This window comes from Antechinus flavipes, chromosome 4 (assembly GCF_016432865.1).
Source record: "Antechinus flavipes isolate AdamAnt ecotype Samford, QLD, Australia chromosome 4, AdamAnt_v2, whole genome shotgun sequence".
In the NCBI taxonomy this organism is placed as follows: Eukaryota; Metazoa; Chordata; class Mammalia; order Dasyuromorphia; family Dasyuridae; genus Antechinus; species Antechinus flavipes.
In genome coordinates, this window is record NC_067401.1 from 10,290,772 (window position 1) to 10,305,574 (window position 14,803).

The 14,803-nt window shown below is 45.8% G+C and overlaps 1 protein-coding gene across 1 annotated transcript in view; it reads left to right on the forward strand.

The window, feature by feature from the left end:
• Positions 1 to 14,803, forward strand: part of DIS3L2 (DIS3 like 3'-5' exoribonuclease 2) — a 289,396-nt gene that overhangs the window by 133,556 nt on the left and 141,037 nt on the right. Inside the window, exons 8-9 of the mRNA XM_051999603.1 lie at positions 5,913 to 6,001; positions 7,012 to 7,259. Of these exons, the coding sequence (XP_051855563.1) occupies positions 5,913 to 6,001; positions 7,012 to 7,259 (337 nt within the window). The remainder of the gene's footprint in view (positions 1 to 5,912; positions 6,002 to 7,011; positions 7,260 to 14,803) is intronic.

A 14,803-nucleotide genomic window follows, 5' to 3' on the forward strand; every position in this document is an offset into this window, starting at 1 on the left:
CCGAGCTTGTGCCGACGGGCCTAACAGCAGGACGCGGCCTGCTCCGTCAGCCTGCCATCGCCTCCTGCAGTCTCAGCATCTCATCCTCTGATCCCCGTGGCCTTCGTCAGTTATTCTCACTTCCTCCAGGGTTTAAGCTATTGGAGACTTTCCCCCCAACAACCAGCTGTCCCAACGCTTGACTTGCTCTTTTGAAATTCATCCTATTGCCTTTTCTTTGAAAATAAACCAAACCAAAGCAGTCCCTGCATTCAGAACCTAGCGTACGGTGTAAGGAAAACAAGTGACAAGCCCTTATCCCCCAGTCCTGACGTGCATGTATTTAGGGTCTAGAGCTCAGAAATGAACATGGTGCTTTTGATGGCTGGTCGGCCCGCCGGCGAGGATGAGAGCTGCTGATGTGCTCTCCGAGCCCAGGGTTTCTCCTTGAGGTTCTCTGGGGCTGGAGTTTTTGTACTTTTTCCACTTTTGGCCCCTTTTTGGCCCCGTTTTTTACATGAGCCCGGGTACGTGGGCAGATAAAATAGGTATACAAGTCAAACATTTACTGATAATAAATCATAATTTTGCAACCCCCACAAGACCTTCCATGGGGTCGTGAGCCACACTTTAAGGAGTTGGGCTCTAAGAGACACCTTCCAGTGGCAGGCCTGACATGGGCAGAGCAGCTGCTGCTCACCACAAATCAGTATTCACTCTTTTCTTTCGTTGTTTGTTTTTTAATATCAAACTTAACAAATGTCAAATAAGTCAAGTATTTCCTAGATTGGAGGAAGAGCCAGAGCAGAGAAGGTATGGAGTGGAAATGAGAGGGATGCTAAGGAAGGATCTGATCATGGGCAATTGTTGATCAAACTATTTTGTACTGATCCACAGAAGCAGCTGGAACTCCAAGGCAGGGGCCTCCCTCTCAGGCTCCGTGAAGGAGCGGCGTGAGCCCCGAGGAGCAAGCTTGGGCTCTTTCCCAGCCTTGGGGTGACCATGGCTTCTTCCTGACAACCCACTGACCTGCAGGGAAAACAGTGTTAAAATTGCAGATAATTACTTTTCTTTTAACTCTGTGTGGGTCATATGGCTTTAAATAGCATTTTAATTTAACCAAAAATGATGCTTTTCGTGAAGTACCTAAGGGAGCAGTCACAGCCTTGTATCTGAATGCAGGAGTGGAGAGAAAGGCCATGTCTGGGAAGACGGGACACCTGGCCAGGGAGCAGGGAGTGAGGGTCCTAGGCCGTCATCTGACAGAGAAGGGCCTCTGAGCTCCCCTTCCCTCCGACCAGAGGATTCTCCTTTCTGTTGCTCTCACTCTGGGATGGCCAGGGTCAGTACCAGACCCACATGGGCCTTGGTGGGTTGAAGCATCAGACGTGGACACGATCAGACCAGTCCTTGGAGCTCACAGAACTGTGTCCTTGTCAGTGGTATTCACAGCCTCGAAGCTGGAGCACATCGTGGACCTGGAGACAGGAAGACCTGACTTTGAGTCCAGCTCCAGACCCTTCTCTGGCCGTGAGAGCCTGGACAAGGTACTTGACTTCAGCTCCTTCAGTTTCCTAGGGCTGTTTTTGAGGATCCAGTGGGATCATGATAGGAAAAGCCTTCCCAGGCTTCAAGTGCCATGGAAATAACAGCCATTGTCATCCTCTTGCTTCTCATGATCAGATGGTTCCAAATGTTCATTCTTTCCTTTTTCTGCATCCCATGACATGAACCTACAGCCTGTTGCCACTGGCCAGACTCCTCTGCACATCTGCAGAACCCTTTTCTACTTTGTTTGCTCTTTGGAGGATTTCTTCCATGTTTATTTGCTTCCTTTCTCCTCCTGTGAAGACTCCATTCTCCCTTCCCTGACCTTTTCCTTTGCTTTTCGGAAGGCCGGCTTGCAGCTGGTGCTCACTTAGCTGTTCTTGTCACTGACAAAAAAAGGCCCCGAGTCCTCACGCTTCAGATTACTACTATATTCTCCTGGACCTTCAGACCTTTGGGAAGCGAGATGCTCCCGCACTCTCATTCTGGCTAATTCTCAGAGGAAAAAAATGAACAAGCTACAAATTAACTCTGAAAAAAACAACTGCAGGAGCAGATGGATTCACAAGTGAATTCTATCAGACATCCAAAGAACAATTAGCTGCAACATTACATAAATTGTTTACAACAATACCAAAAGATCCTATCCATTCCTTCTTATGCAACAGAGATCTTGATACGGAATCAGGAAGTATCAAAACAAAAAAAGAAAACTATATTTCATTGTCCCTAATGAACATAGATAGAATTTATTAAGTAACATGTTAACAAAAGACTAAAGTAGCATAAAGTATAGTCGCCGACTAGATTGGATTGTGGTAGGTGCTGAGTAGGTTTAATATTGGGAAAACAATAAGGTTAATTGACCATATTAAAAAACAAAAGCAGTAGAAATGATTTGATTTCATCAATAGATGCAGAAAAATGCTTTTGACAAAATACAATACTCATTTCTATCAAAACACCCAGAAAACATACAGGAATAACCGAAGCTTTCCATAAAATGATAAATGGAATGTATCTAAAATCAAGAGCTACTCTTGTGACAGAGATAGATTGTTTCCAGGAAATCAGGTTGTCACCACTTCTGTTTGACACAGAATTAGAAAGTCTGGCTGTAGCATTGGGATAAGAAAAGGAAATGACCGTAGGTCAGAATGATCCCCTTTTACATGATAGGAAGGTAGCCTTAAAGAACCCCAAAGAACCAACCAGAAATTAATTGAAACTAATTTCAGCAAACTTGCAGGATGCAAAAGCCACATAAATCATTTCCAGTTCTGTTAATTCTCACTCAGCAGGAAGAGATAGAAAGAGAAATTTCTTTTAAAATGATTACAAAATGTATAAAATATGCAGGAGTCTTCCTTCTAAGATACAAACATGAATGTATACATTACACACACACACACACACACACACACACACCACACTTATAGAAATTTTGTGGTTCAGGTGTTTTGGGTCGTGTCTAACTCCGTGATCTCATTTAGGGTTTTCTTGACAAAGATACTGGAGTGGTTTACCGTTTCCTTCTCTAGCTCATTTGACAGATGAGAAAACTGAGGCAAACAGAACTAAATGACTTGCCCAGGGTCATACAGCCAGTAAGTGTCTGAGAACCCCAGAAGATGAATCTTCCTGACTCCTGGCAGTCTTTCTGCTCTACCACCTAGAAGCACCTTAGTTGAAATTAAGGAAAGACTTTTTCATAATTGGGGTTATCCACAAGTGTAATGGGCTGGCTTAGAAGGGAGTCTCTTTCTCCTCTCTGGAGACTTGCAAGCACATCCTTCCAGTATATGTCTACTTGTTAGGAATGGCATAATGAGGGTCTGCTTTGGGGTGGTTTGCAGGGGAAATTACAGAGGTAGAAAGAACGGTAAAAAAGGGAAGTAATTATCCAGAGCAGATGGTCTTTGTTCTGGAAAATCACCAGGAATACTGTTCAACTTTCTCTGTGATAATGATGCTGCTAGCTAGCCTGTCTGTCCTGTCTCCTCTGTGCCAGGCAGTGTGCAAAGCCCTTTACAAATATTCTCTCATTCAATCCTTCCAGTGACCCTAGAAGGTAGATGCTTTTATAGCCCTGGTGAGAGGCAGGATGATATAGGAGAAAGAGTAATAATAACAGTAACCCTAGCCAACATTTATATGGCACTTCCTTAATTTCTCCTCCCACTTGCGATGTTCCGAGGGCACCGTTCGGAGGGGGAGTCTTGGAGAAGAGACAGGCATCTTGTGTGGGCCGTTATCTCGGACCCCAGAAAATCCTCTTCCTTGATTCTTTCTGGGAAACAAAGGACTTGGAAATTTAGGCCGTGGTCTCAAATGAAAAGTGAACTCTGCGGGACGGTTTTGCTTTGTAACTTATGGCCGGGGTGACAGAGACTTCGGAAAACTTGAATTCTGCAGAACAATGAGAACTCTGCTTTAAGTGGACACGCTGGTAGGTAGATGATTTCAACATAGATGGAAAAACAAACAGTTGATCATTCTTCAGTCCCATTCAGTTCAGACCATGTCAGTGTTTCCAGAGTACGCCCAGAATGGTAAAAGTTGGCTTCCAACTGAGCCTTCACTAAGAAGGGGCCAGTCCCAAAAAGGATTTATTTATTTATTTTGGCCCATGCCATTTAAAAATGATAATGAGTACAAGTCAACCCCCCACTTCCCCCCAGTTGTCTGGTTTGGGGGCTTAGCCCATATGTATTTGCTTTTGCACCTGGAAACTCCAGTTTGTTTGGTTAAGGCTGGGGTTTGGAGGTTGGGGGCTGGGGGAGCCAGAATAACAAACAAAAATATAAAATATTGAATGTTGAAAAATGTTTAGCTTGCTACTTTTTCATGAGGATTTTTAATACTCCTGGTACAGCGCCTACATGTGTCTTTACTGGAGAGATGTGGTTTCAGTTTCTTGGGTGAATGTGCATTTTATAAGTGTTTTTTTTTTAAAGGAAATTAAACATTAAAGGAATTTAAGTACTTTACTCTTTATATAATATAACTAAGAAAAGCCAGGAACTTCAGGGTTGGTTTTTTAAAATTTAATAAATAGAATCCATTTTCCACCATTTTGTTTATTATGGCTGGGCCTTTTAAAAGTTAGAGTTTATTTTGATTTTGTTGTATTTCAGCAGATGTGCACAATAAATTAACCTATCTCTTTTCTCCACTGGGGCCTGAAGCAGTATTAAATAACATCCAGTTTCTAGGGCATTTTGACACACGAGTGATCTAGCTTAATTCGGCTTCTGTTGTCCTGCGAGATGCTGTATGACACTTAGCACACGAGTCACGCGACAGAGGCCAGGCCGTTGGGCTGGAGGCCCGATGTCAGAGGGAGTGGTCAGGCCAGAGGGAGCCTCGGCTTATGGAGCGGCTTCTTCCGGGCCTCAGTGTCCCCGTCTGTGAGGTGAAGAGATGAGTCTGGGTGGGACGGCCAAGGGGCCGCCCCACTCTAAAACCCTCTCGTTTCCTCCATTCTCCCTCCGTTGGTTCCATGTCGGGACCATGAGGGCCCCGGCCCTCACTTGGCTGAGTCATTGTTTCCTGAGGTCAAAGGGGAATTATGAATTTTGAATCCCTCGTTGCCCTAGGATGTTGTGAAGAAAGTATTTCATGACTGACGGATAGACACGGTATTTATTTGGCTCTGAGTCTATCAAACATTGTCCTGAGTGCTTGGGGATATGACTGCAGAAGGGAAACCCGTCCCTGCCCTCAGGAAGCTTATGTTCCAGCAGGGAGAGACATCACACGTATAAAGTTCAGCTGCTCGTGGACAGAAGGGACAGAGAATCTAAGGGCTCCGAGGGGAGGAATAGGTGGCAAGGCCCTGGGAGCCTGAGGTGGCACTCGTGGGACTAGAGTGCTCAGGGGGGCATCGAGGTGGCCCTGAAGGAGTCGAGTTGCCGAGTCTCATCTCATCCACTTGGGACCAGCCATCGGGAATCTTGGCGAGGCTCGGGGATGAAGGGAGCTGAACTTTCTCTCTTCCCCCCTTTCCTTCTGGGGCAGCCCAGAGCGGACACTGTCTACCTGAACAGTGCTTCACAGTATTATAGCCAGGTCTGGGTGAGAGCCCGGAGGCTGCAGACACGACAGCGACCCACTCCCCGGGACAGAGGCATTAGCAGGCTTGTGGGAGGCTGTGGGTCTCTTTCTGCATGCCGGGGGGGGGCGGAACTCTATTTTTATTATGAGTGGGAAATATTCCTAATAAATGAAGAGCTAGACTCGTTATTTGGAAGACCTGGAATCAAATCCTGCTCTTAGCCTTTCCCGCCTCTGTAACTATGGGAAACCTTAAGGATTATATCCTGGGCTGTAGCTTGAGTGGATGCTGGAAACCCCTGACTCACTGATGTGTTCTGGTCATCTAGGAAATGAGAATGCTGATGCACAGAGTGCAAGCCAGGGAAACCCCCCCAAGGCCCAGGACCCAGACAACTCGCTGCAACGCTCTGCCAAGGTAACCAGCCGTTCGGCTCCCATGGGCCCTGCTGCTCTGTCCTGCCGCTGCCCAATGGGGGCTGGCGTGCAGGGTGCCCGCCCCAGGGACCGGCAGGCTCGTGGTCCCGGAGCCCCCTTCTCGGGGTCAGCCAGGCAGATGGCCGTGGCTGCCCATTGTCTACCAGGGATCCTCAAACTTTTTAAATGGGGGGCCAGTTCACTGTCCCTCAGACTGTTGGAGGGCCGGACTATAGTAAAAACAAAAACTTTGTCTTGTGGACCTTTAAATAAAGAAACTTCATAGCCCTGGGTGAGGGGGATAAACGTCCTCAGCTGCCACATCTGGCCCACTGGCATAGTTTGAGGACCCCTGGTCTGTACCATTCCCTGTGATGTCAGTGAAGGAGAAGATGGTTTTCGAGGGAGCGCTTTGTCCTTTCAGGATGATTGTCTTGATGTGCTCCCCATGCTGTGCTCATCAGCCAGCTCCCATCTGAGTGTGGGCTCCTTGAGAGCAGCGCCTGCTTCTGCCCGTGGGTCTCCCCAGTACCTCGATCAGTGCTTGTTGACCCATTGCTTTCTGCCCGGCTGCCTCCAGGCCTCGGGGAATTTGTTTTTTTCCTCTATCTAATACAATAGGAAACATGCTGTGGTTTAAAAAAAAAAAAAAGATGCCCTTATTAAGGAAAACAAGTCAAAATGGTGAAGACGTCCCTGCTGGCAGTGACTGAGAAGCTGGAAATCGGAGGGGAGGGCGTTGATGGGGACTGTAACTGGGCTCTCCCGTCGGAATGTGTTGGGCTCCTGCTTCACAAAGCTTAGGAAACACTTCCATGGGATGTGGATTTTGTGGGCGTGCTTAAAGGGGGATTCTCTGGCACGTAGCGTTAGTGAATACCAGTCCGTGGGATCATTAGCTCTCTTTGGATAAGAGAACTAGCTTGACTCAGAGACTGGTCCTAGAAACTCCCTTCTGCCTCCCCCGAGTGCTCCTGGTACAAATCTGACCCCAGCCTTTTCTCATTTCAGGTGGTTTATATCTTGGAGAAGAAGCATTCCCGGGCAGCCACTGGGTTCATCAAGCTCCTGGCCGACAAGAACAGTGAGCTGTTCAGGAAATGTGCCTTGTTTTCACCTTCTGACCACCGAGTCCCGAGGGTGTATGTGCCCCTCGCCGATTGCCCCGTGGACTTTGTGACGCGGTCTAACGACTATGCTCGAACCCTCTTTGTCTGCAGGATCGTGGCCTGGGAGGAGCACAGCCACTTTGCAGTGGGGTAGGTGGTCGTGGGTGGGCAGCGAAGCCCCCGGGGCCCCTCACTTGGGGAGGGGGGCTTTATTTATGCATCGGACAGCTAGAGGATCAGTCCGAGCCCTCGTCTACGAGGGCAGGTGGGGAGGCTCTTGTTCCTGTTAGTTCCCTGAATGTGCCTGTCGGGGTGTTTCCTCTGGCCCTCAAGGATACAGATGATTTTCCTTTGCAGAGAAGGGGAACTCATTTTGGCCTTGACAGTCAGTCAGCTCGTGCGTCCCATTTCCAGACGTGTATTAAAAATGAGCTGCTTTGCCATGCACTCAGACCAAGTCCCCGGTGGTACTGAGGGGTTCGAGACACGGTGAAAGTCGGGGGCATTCTCGGGGGATGTTACTTTGCCTGGAATTAAAGCCTGTAGATACTGGGAGTATCTTGGGGCTTCTTGTTCTTGATTTAAAATGAATCTTCAAAGTTTGGGCCGATTTAATGATTTAGGAACAAAGTCCATCATGGATAGGAAGGGGACATTCTTTTCCACAGATTCATACAATGTTAGAATGGATGGGGGCCTCCAAAATTCCGAAAACTCCGATATAAGATAATCTCAACTCAGTGTCCCTGCCCCGCCTGGGTGGCTGTATGGAACTAGAGCCCTACTTGAACCCGTGTCAGCTAACCGCACGACAGGTTGGCCCCGGGATTGCAGGAGAATGGCGTCCGCATGGGCAAAACGTTGGCTTTCTGGCCTGGGCTGCCTCCATGAGCTTCGGCTGAGCTCTGCCAGGCCGGCTGTGGGCACCATTGGGGCATCCCCAGAGCTGAGCAAGATGGCGAGGCAGCCTTGTGCCCTCTCGCCTTTGTAGGGTTCTGGACCCCGGGGCCAGCCCCTCCCTCTGTGCCTTGCTTCTGCAGGTCCTGTGGTGCTGGTCCCCCTCCCCTCTGGAGGGCTGCCTCAGGGCCGTCTCTTTCTCTCCCACAGAGCTGGAGCTGACCAGCTCCTGAGGTGTCTCCTGAGGTCCCTGGAGCCGTGGGCTTGGCAGAGAGAAAGGAAGCGTGTTGGGCCGGGCAGGGGGCGGCTCGGGAGTGGGGAGGTGCAGCTTCTCCGTTATCTGCCCTTTTGACAGCTCCCATTGTGCATCCCAAGGAGCGCTTTCAGAAGGGTCGCTGGGCTAGGGTGTGGTCAGGAAGCTTTCCCAGGGTGCCTTGATGGGAAAGCTTGAAAGGCTTCCAGGTTATTTCCACCCCAAGTTCTTGGGTGGGAGTTTGCTCTAGATAATGGGTGGAGGAGGATGATGGAAAAAGGATGTCTGCTATGCTTTTTGTCTTCCTTATCTCCTGAGAAGGGAAAATTGAAAGTGAATGATTAGGGAAGTTTGCTTTTTCTTAATGACTTTCTCTTTCTCTGGGTGAGGAAGTTTAAACCGCTCTCTGGAGAAGGAAACGACCTTTATTCATTCACCAAACATTCATGAAGATCATACTACAGGAGCTCAGTTATGAGAGTTCATTGATATAAATGATGGATTTCCCGTGGCTTTTTTCTTTCAAAATCCCCCCAGTTAGGGGGATTCCCAGAGCCTTTTCGGTTGGAGTGTCCTGGTTCCCGCCAGAGCTTTGGGAATCTGTGCGACATCGTGGGAGTGTTCTTAGGGGACCTGATAGCCGGGCCTTCCTCATTTTGCCTTCCTAGTTTTTGATAGTGGTGATGATGGCTCTCTGCTCTGTCTTCCTAGTCCTTCCTTAATGTCCTGGCTCCTGAAATATCATACTGCGACTTGTCCTTTATGTTACTCTCTGGTTGGCCCATGTGTCCACATATAGGAAGAGCCAGACTAATTGTGTACCCTTGTCTGCAGCCGTGTGTGTGTGTGTGTGTGTGTGTGTGTGTGAGAGAGAGAGAGAGAGACAGAGACAGAGAGAAACAGAGAGAGACAGAAACAAACAGAGAGTCAGAGAGAGAGCTGGAGAGTGGAACAAACTTGCCATAAATGCACAGTTTTAACTTTTAATTTTTCTAATGAGTGAAAATCTAGCTTTCTCTTCTATTCCCTCTTTCCCATCCACACTGAAATCTAACCCTTTTTCCTTGTAAAAAAAAAAAAAAAGAAAGAAAACAAAATTGTAACAAGCCTGTCTCATATTCAAAAAGCATGTCTGCCTCTGCACTCTGAGTCTAGTGTCTAGTCAAGAAATGGTGAGTGTGTTTGACAGTGAGTACTGTGGAATTGTGGGTAGACATTGCTATGATCAACGTTCTGAAGTATTTCGAAGTTGTGTGTATTTACAATTTTGTTGTTCTCGTATAAATTGTTCTCCTGGTTCTGTTCCTTCCCTTCAATGAAGTCTTCCCAGGTTTTTCTGAAAAAACCTTCATCTTTTCTGTTTTAAAAAATAGCATTTTAGGGGGCAGCTAAGTGGCACATTGGAAAAAGCACCAGCCCTGAAGTCAGGAGGACCTAAGTTCAAATCTGCCCTCAGACACTTAACACTTCTAGCTGTGTGACCCCAGGCAAGTCACTTAACCCCAAATGCCTCAGCAAAAAAAAGAAAAGAAAAGAGCATTCTATTTTTCCAATTACATGTAAAGATAATTTTCAATGTTCATTTTTGTAAGATTTTGATTTCCAAAATTTTTTTCTCCCTCCTTACTTAACCTTCCCCCTTTCCAAGATAGCAAGCCGTCTAATATAGGTTAAACATATACAATCTTTTTTTTTTAAAAACATATTTCCCTATTAGTCAGATTGGAAAAGAAAAATCAGAACAAAAGGGAAAAATGACAATAAAAAAAAACCAACAACAAAAAAAATGAAAATAGTATATCTACATTCAGTCTCCATAGTTCTTTCTTCGGATGTGGATGGCATTTTCTACCCCAAGTCTAATGGAATTGTCTTGAATTACTGTATTATTGTGAAAAACTAAGTCTGTCATAGTTGATTATTATAGAGTGTTCTGTTACTGTGTACTATGTTTTCCTGATTCTCCTCACTTCACTGAGGGTCAGTTCATATAAGTCTTCCCAGGCTTTTCTGAACTCAGCCTGCTGATCGTTTCTTATAGAACAAGAGTATTCCATTACATTTATCTACCATCACTTGTTCGGCCATTCCCCAACCAATGGGCATCCACTCAGTTTCCAGTTCCTTGCTAACACAAAAAAAGCCGCTACTTTTTCAAGCCCTACTGGATCAAGGGATCAAAAACCTAGTGTTCCCACATTCCCTCCAACATTTATCATCATCTGTTCCTGTCATCTTAGCCTATCTGAGAGGCAAGAGGCAGAACTTCAGAGTAGTTTTAATTTGCATTCCTCTAATCAGTTGTGATTTAGAATATTTTTTTCATATGACTATAGATGACTTTAATTTCTTCATCTGAAAATGGTCTGTTCACATCCTTTGACTGTTTATCAATTGGGAAATGACTTGTATTCTTATAAATTTGACTCTGTTCTCTATATATTTTAGAAATGAGGCCTTTATCAGAAACACTCACTATAAAAATTGTTTCCCAGTTTTCTGCTTTCCTTCTAATCTTGGCTACATTAGTATTTGTGCGTAAACTTTAAAATTTAATGTAATCGAATTATTATCCATTTCCTAATGTTCTCTGACTCTTGTTTGGTCATAAATTTTCTCTCTTCTCCAAAAGTGCTAACAGTAAACCATTTTCTGCTCTCCTAAATTGTTTATAGGATCACCCTTGGTGTCTATATCAAGAACCCATTTTGACCTTATCTTGAAAAAGAGTGTGAGATGATGGTCTTTGCCTAGTTTCTGCCACATGATTTTCCAGTTTTCCCACAATTTTTGTCAAATTCTGGATTCTTCTCCCAGAAGTGGGGGGTCTTCGGGTTGATCACTAGATTATTACAGTCATTGACTATTGTGTCTTTTGTACCTAATCTGCTCTACTCATCCGCTGTTGTGTTTCTTAGTCAGTCCCAAATGGTCTTCATGGCCGCTGTTTGATAATAGAATTTTCAGTCTGTGCGGCTCCCTCTCCTCTTACATCCCAAGAGTACACCATCAGGCTCAGCTACCCTCTCTTGTTCAGCCATTCCCCAGTCGGGGCAGTTAGTTTCCAGTTCTTTGCTCCCACAAAAAGAGCTCCTGCCAATATTTTTACACCTGTTTTGTCCTCTTTTATCTTTCTTTGGTGGATTTTACTTTTTTTTGGTACTTCTTTGTAGCACTCGGGTGTATGTCTTGTGTTTGGCCATGTTTCATGGTCCACCATGAGATGCACATAGTTCTAATGCTTTCTTCTGGTGTTATGCATAAAATGATGGCACAAAAGTGTCATTGGACTGGCCCAGCAGAAGAGAGAAGGAGGAACAGACCTCCCAGTGACGTTTGTCCCCAGACAGGCAATTTCCCAGTTTCTCTGCTCTGGGTCAGCATATGGTCCGAACCAGGGAGGATTACAAGGTGAAGGCAGCTTTTGTGCCCTGCCGGGATGTCCTCCTGCTTTCCTGCCGTGTGTGGATCTCATCTGCAGGCAGAGAAGGCCTGCTGTCCTCCTCTTGGTGGCCATGGCCATGCTCGGAGTCACTTTTGGGGGTATCCCAGGTGGAGCTGGTCTGCACGAGTGGGTGCAGGGTCCTCATGGCTCACGCCAGGCGCTCCAGCAGATCTTGCCTTCGTATCTCTTCCCGCCAAGCAGGCTCTTTGTCTCGAAGATCAGCTGTAATGGAAACTTTGGGGAGAAGTGGGACTTGTGGGAGGAGGGGGTCTCTGAGGGAAGGCCGCTTTTCTCTGAGACCACTCCTTCACCCCAGGTTTCCTCAGTTTGTTCTTTGTTCTTTGGATGCTCTCCATCGGCAGGCCTAGTGGGATGACAGCCTAAGTGATGGGTCGGGAATTCAAGGGTTTAGAAGCTATTTCTGGTAAAACTGAAAAAGGCTTGAGACTGGGGAGGGGGCTCCTGCCGAACAGCTTTGCAGCACCCCCTGGTGGCTAAGAAGAACTAGAACCTGCCTGAGAAAAAGCTGCTTCTTTCCTGTAGCTGTCCTGGAGCAAAGCAGCCCGAGCTGAAGGGATCAAGGGGTGCCAGACACTGTTCCTTTTGCCCTGGACTTTCATCTCGAACTCTGTTGGTAGTCATCGTTTCCATGGCCTGCTTCGGACATGTCATGGTAAGAACCACAGTGGAGACACTCTCCTTTATAATAGTAGATCCCCTTTAATTAACACCGAGCTCTCCGCCCTCAAACTTAGTCTTCAGCCTAGATAATTGACTCTCTTATTCTCCCTATTCTGTCTCCTGGGAATTGTCTTGCCTTCCTTTTCCTAATTTTCTCTTTGATACATTCTCTGTTGTGATGCCTTAATTTGAAACATCAGTTTTATTTCTTGTCTTTTTGCATCTTCCTCTCCTTTAAGTGCCTCAAAAGTTTGCCTCTTACTTAAAGCTAGCGACAACAAAAATGAGAATGCTGGGGGTATTCCAGCCATTATGGAAAGCAGTATGTATGCAGTATGACCAAACAGTATTCAATAAAGCTTTTATCAAGTGCCTATTGTATACTGTAGGCATTATGATAAATACAGGGGGATACAAAAAAGGGCAAAAGACAGTCCCTGCCCTGGAAGAGCTCTCGTAGTCCAGTGTAGAGGATGTGTGGCGATACTGCACCAAAAATATCTCCAACCCTACATATACTTACACACGTTAAATTAAAGATAATCAGTAGAGTGAAGAACATTAAGGACCATTAGGAAAGACTTTCTGTAGTAGTAGGATTTAAGCTGGCCTTGAGGGAAGCTAAGAAGAGAGGCTGAGATGGGTGAGGAAGAGTGAGACATGGCAAATCTGGGACCTGAGGGCCAGACAGGGAATATGTCAGGGGTGGGAAGCAAGCGGGAAACCAGGGTCACTGTACCAGAGAGAATATGGGGGAGGGAGGTGACTGAAGAAAGGGTTTTTTTTTTTTTTTAAGGGGGGAAGAGGATCAGGGAAGTGGTGGATTAGAAAGGGCTCTCAGTGTTCATGGAGGACTTGGATTTTGATCCTAGAGCTGATGTGGAGCCTTATGGGGAGACTTAAACTTCTGCAGGATCATTTGGAAGGTAGAATGAAGGATGCCTTGATGTGGAGAGAAGCCTGAGGCTCGAGGAGACTGTCTCTGGGAGCCATCCTTGCTAGTTTGGTGCTAACACAGTGCCGCGTGCTTTGACAGTAATGCTTAATTATGTCATGTTTCATCTGGCATCTCTGGAGTTGTTTTTTAAAATTATTCTGGTCACTGTTTGTAATAAAAACCTTTTAAGAAGAGATCCACAGGCTAAAAAAGGCTAAGAAACCTTCATGTGGACTATTTTTGCTTGAAAAGACCATGTACAACTATTTCATGTAGTCTGATGTCTATTCTATTTGTCATGAAGACGAGGATACCACTTTTCTTTTCTTTTCTTTTTAAATAATAGCTTTTAGTTTCCCAAATACAAAGTTAGTTTTCAACATTCACTGTAAAATCTTGGATTCCAAGTTTTTCTCCCTCCCTTCTCTCCACCCTCTCCCCTAGATAGCAAGTAATCCAATACAGATTAAACACGTGCAGTTTTATACTTATTTCCACATTTATCATGCTACACAAGAAAGATCAGATCAGAAAGGAAAAAAATTTTAAAAAGAAAAAACCAAGCAAAAAATAAAAAAGGTGAAAAAACTATGTTGTGATCCACATTCAGTCTCCTTAGTGCTCTCTCTGGATGCAGATGGCTCTCTCTGTGAAGACCAAGTTAGCACCCTGGACACCTTAAAATCAGCCAAAGTCAGGATAAGCAAGCAAAAGTCCTTGGTCTTTATTCTTGGTCTTTAGAGTAGAAGTGAACAGGATGGACACAGGACTTTCCTTCTACTACCAAAGTGACTCTGGCTTATCTTACTCCACCCCCTAATCCTTCCCACAATTCTCTGTATATACCAAAAGACTGAACCAGCACAGAATAGTGGGAAGGACCATTTTCCAAGCATATGCTAATAGAGTATTGTCTATTTGGTAGTTAGCCTTAAGTACTCGGTTGTCCGTCCTTAATGCATCAACTCAGAGTTTCAGCCCTCTACATCTCCTGCTTTCTTTTGTTTTAGAACACAAGTGGTCACGCCATCCCTGACTTCTCAGGGAGGTGAGAATCCCCAAAAGGAGGTGATCACACCCTCCCTGTCTTCTCAGGAAAGGAGGCGAAAACACCAAAAAGGAGGTGATCACGCCCTCTCCCCTTTCCCTCCCCCTCCCCCCCTGCCCCCGTCATCTCAGGAAGAGAGGTGAAAAGCCCAAAGGAAAATGGAGATTGCTAGTGGGTTTCTGGGCTGAAGGGTCTTATTAGAAACAGATATGCACAAACCCATCAGCATGGGAGGTATTACACAAGCATATAGCAATAACGTACAGGCTATTAGTGATGACTCTCCCTACGGCCAGTGCAGGCTCAATGTGGTGTAACAAACATGAGTTGTACATGCAAGTAGTGTTATAACAAACAATATGAATCATTTCCAGAAGTCCTAGAAGGAGGGTATGTAAACAACAGTCACATATATGCCTTCTTCAGCAGCCAA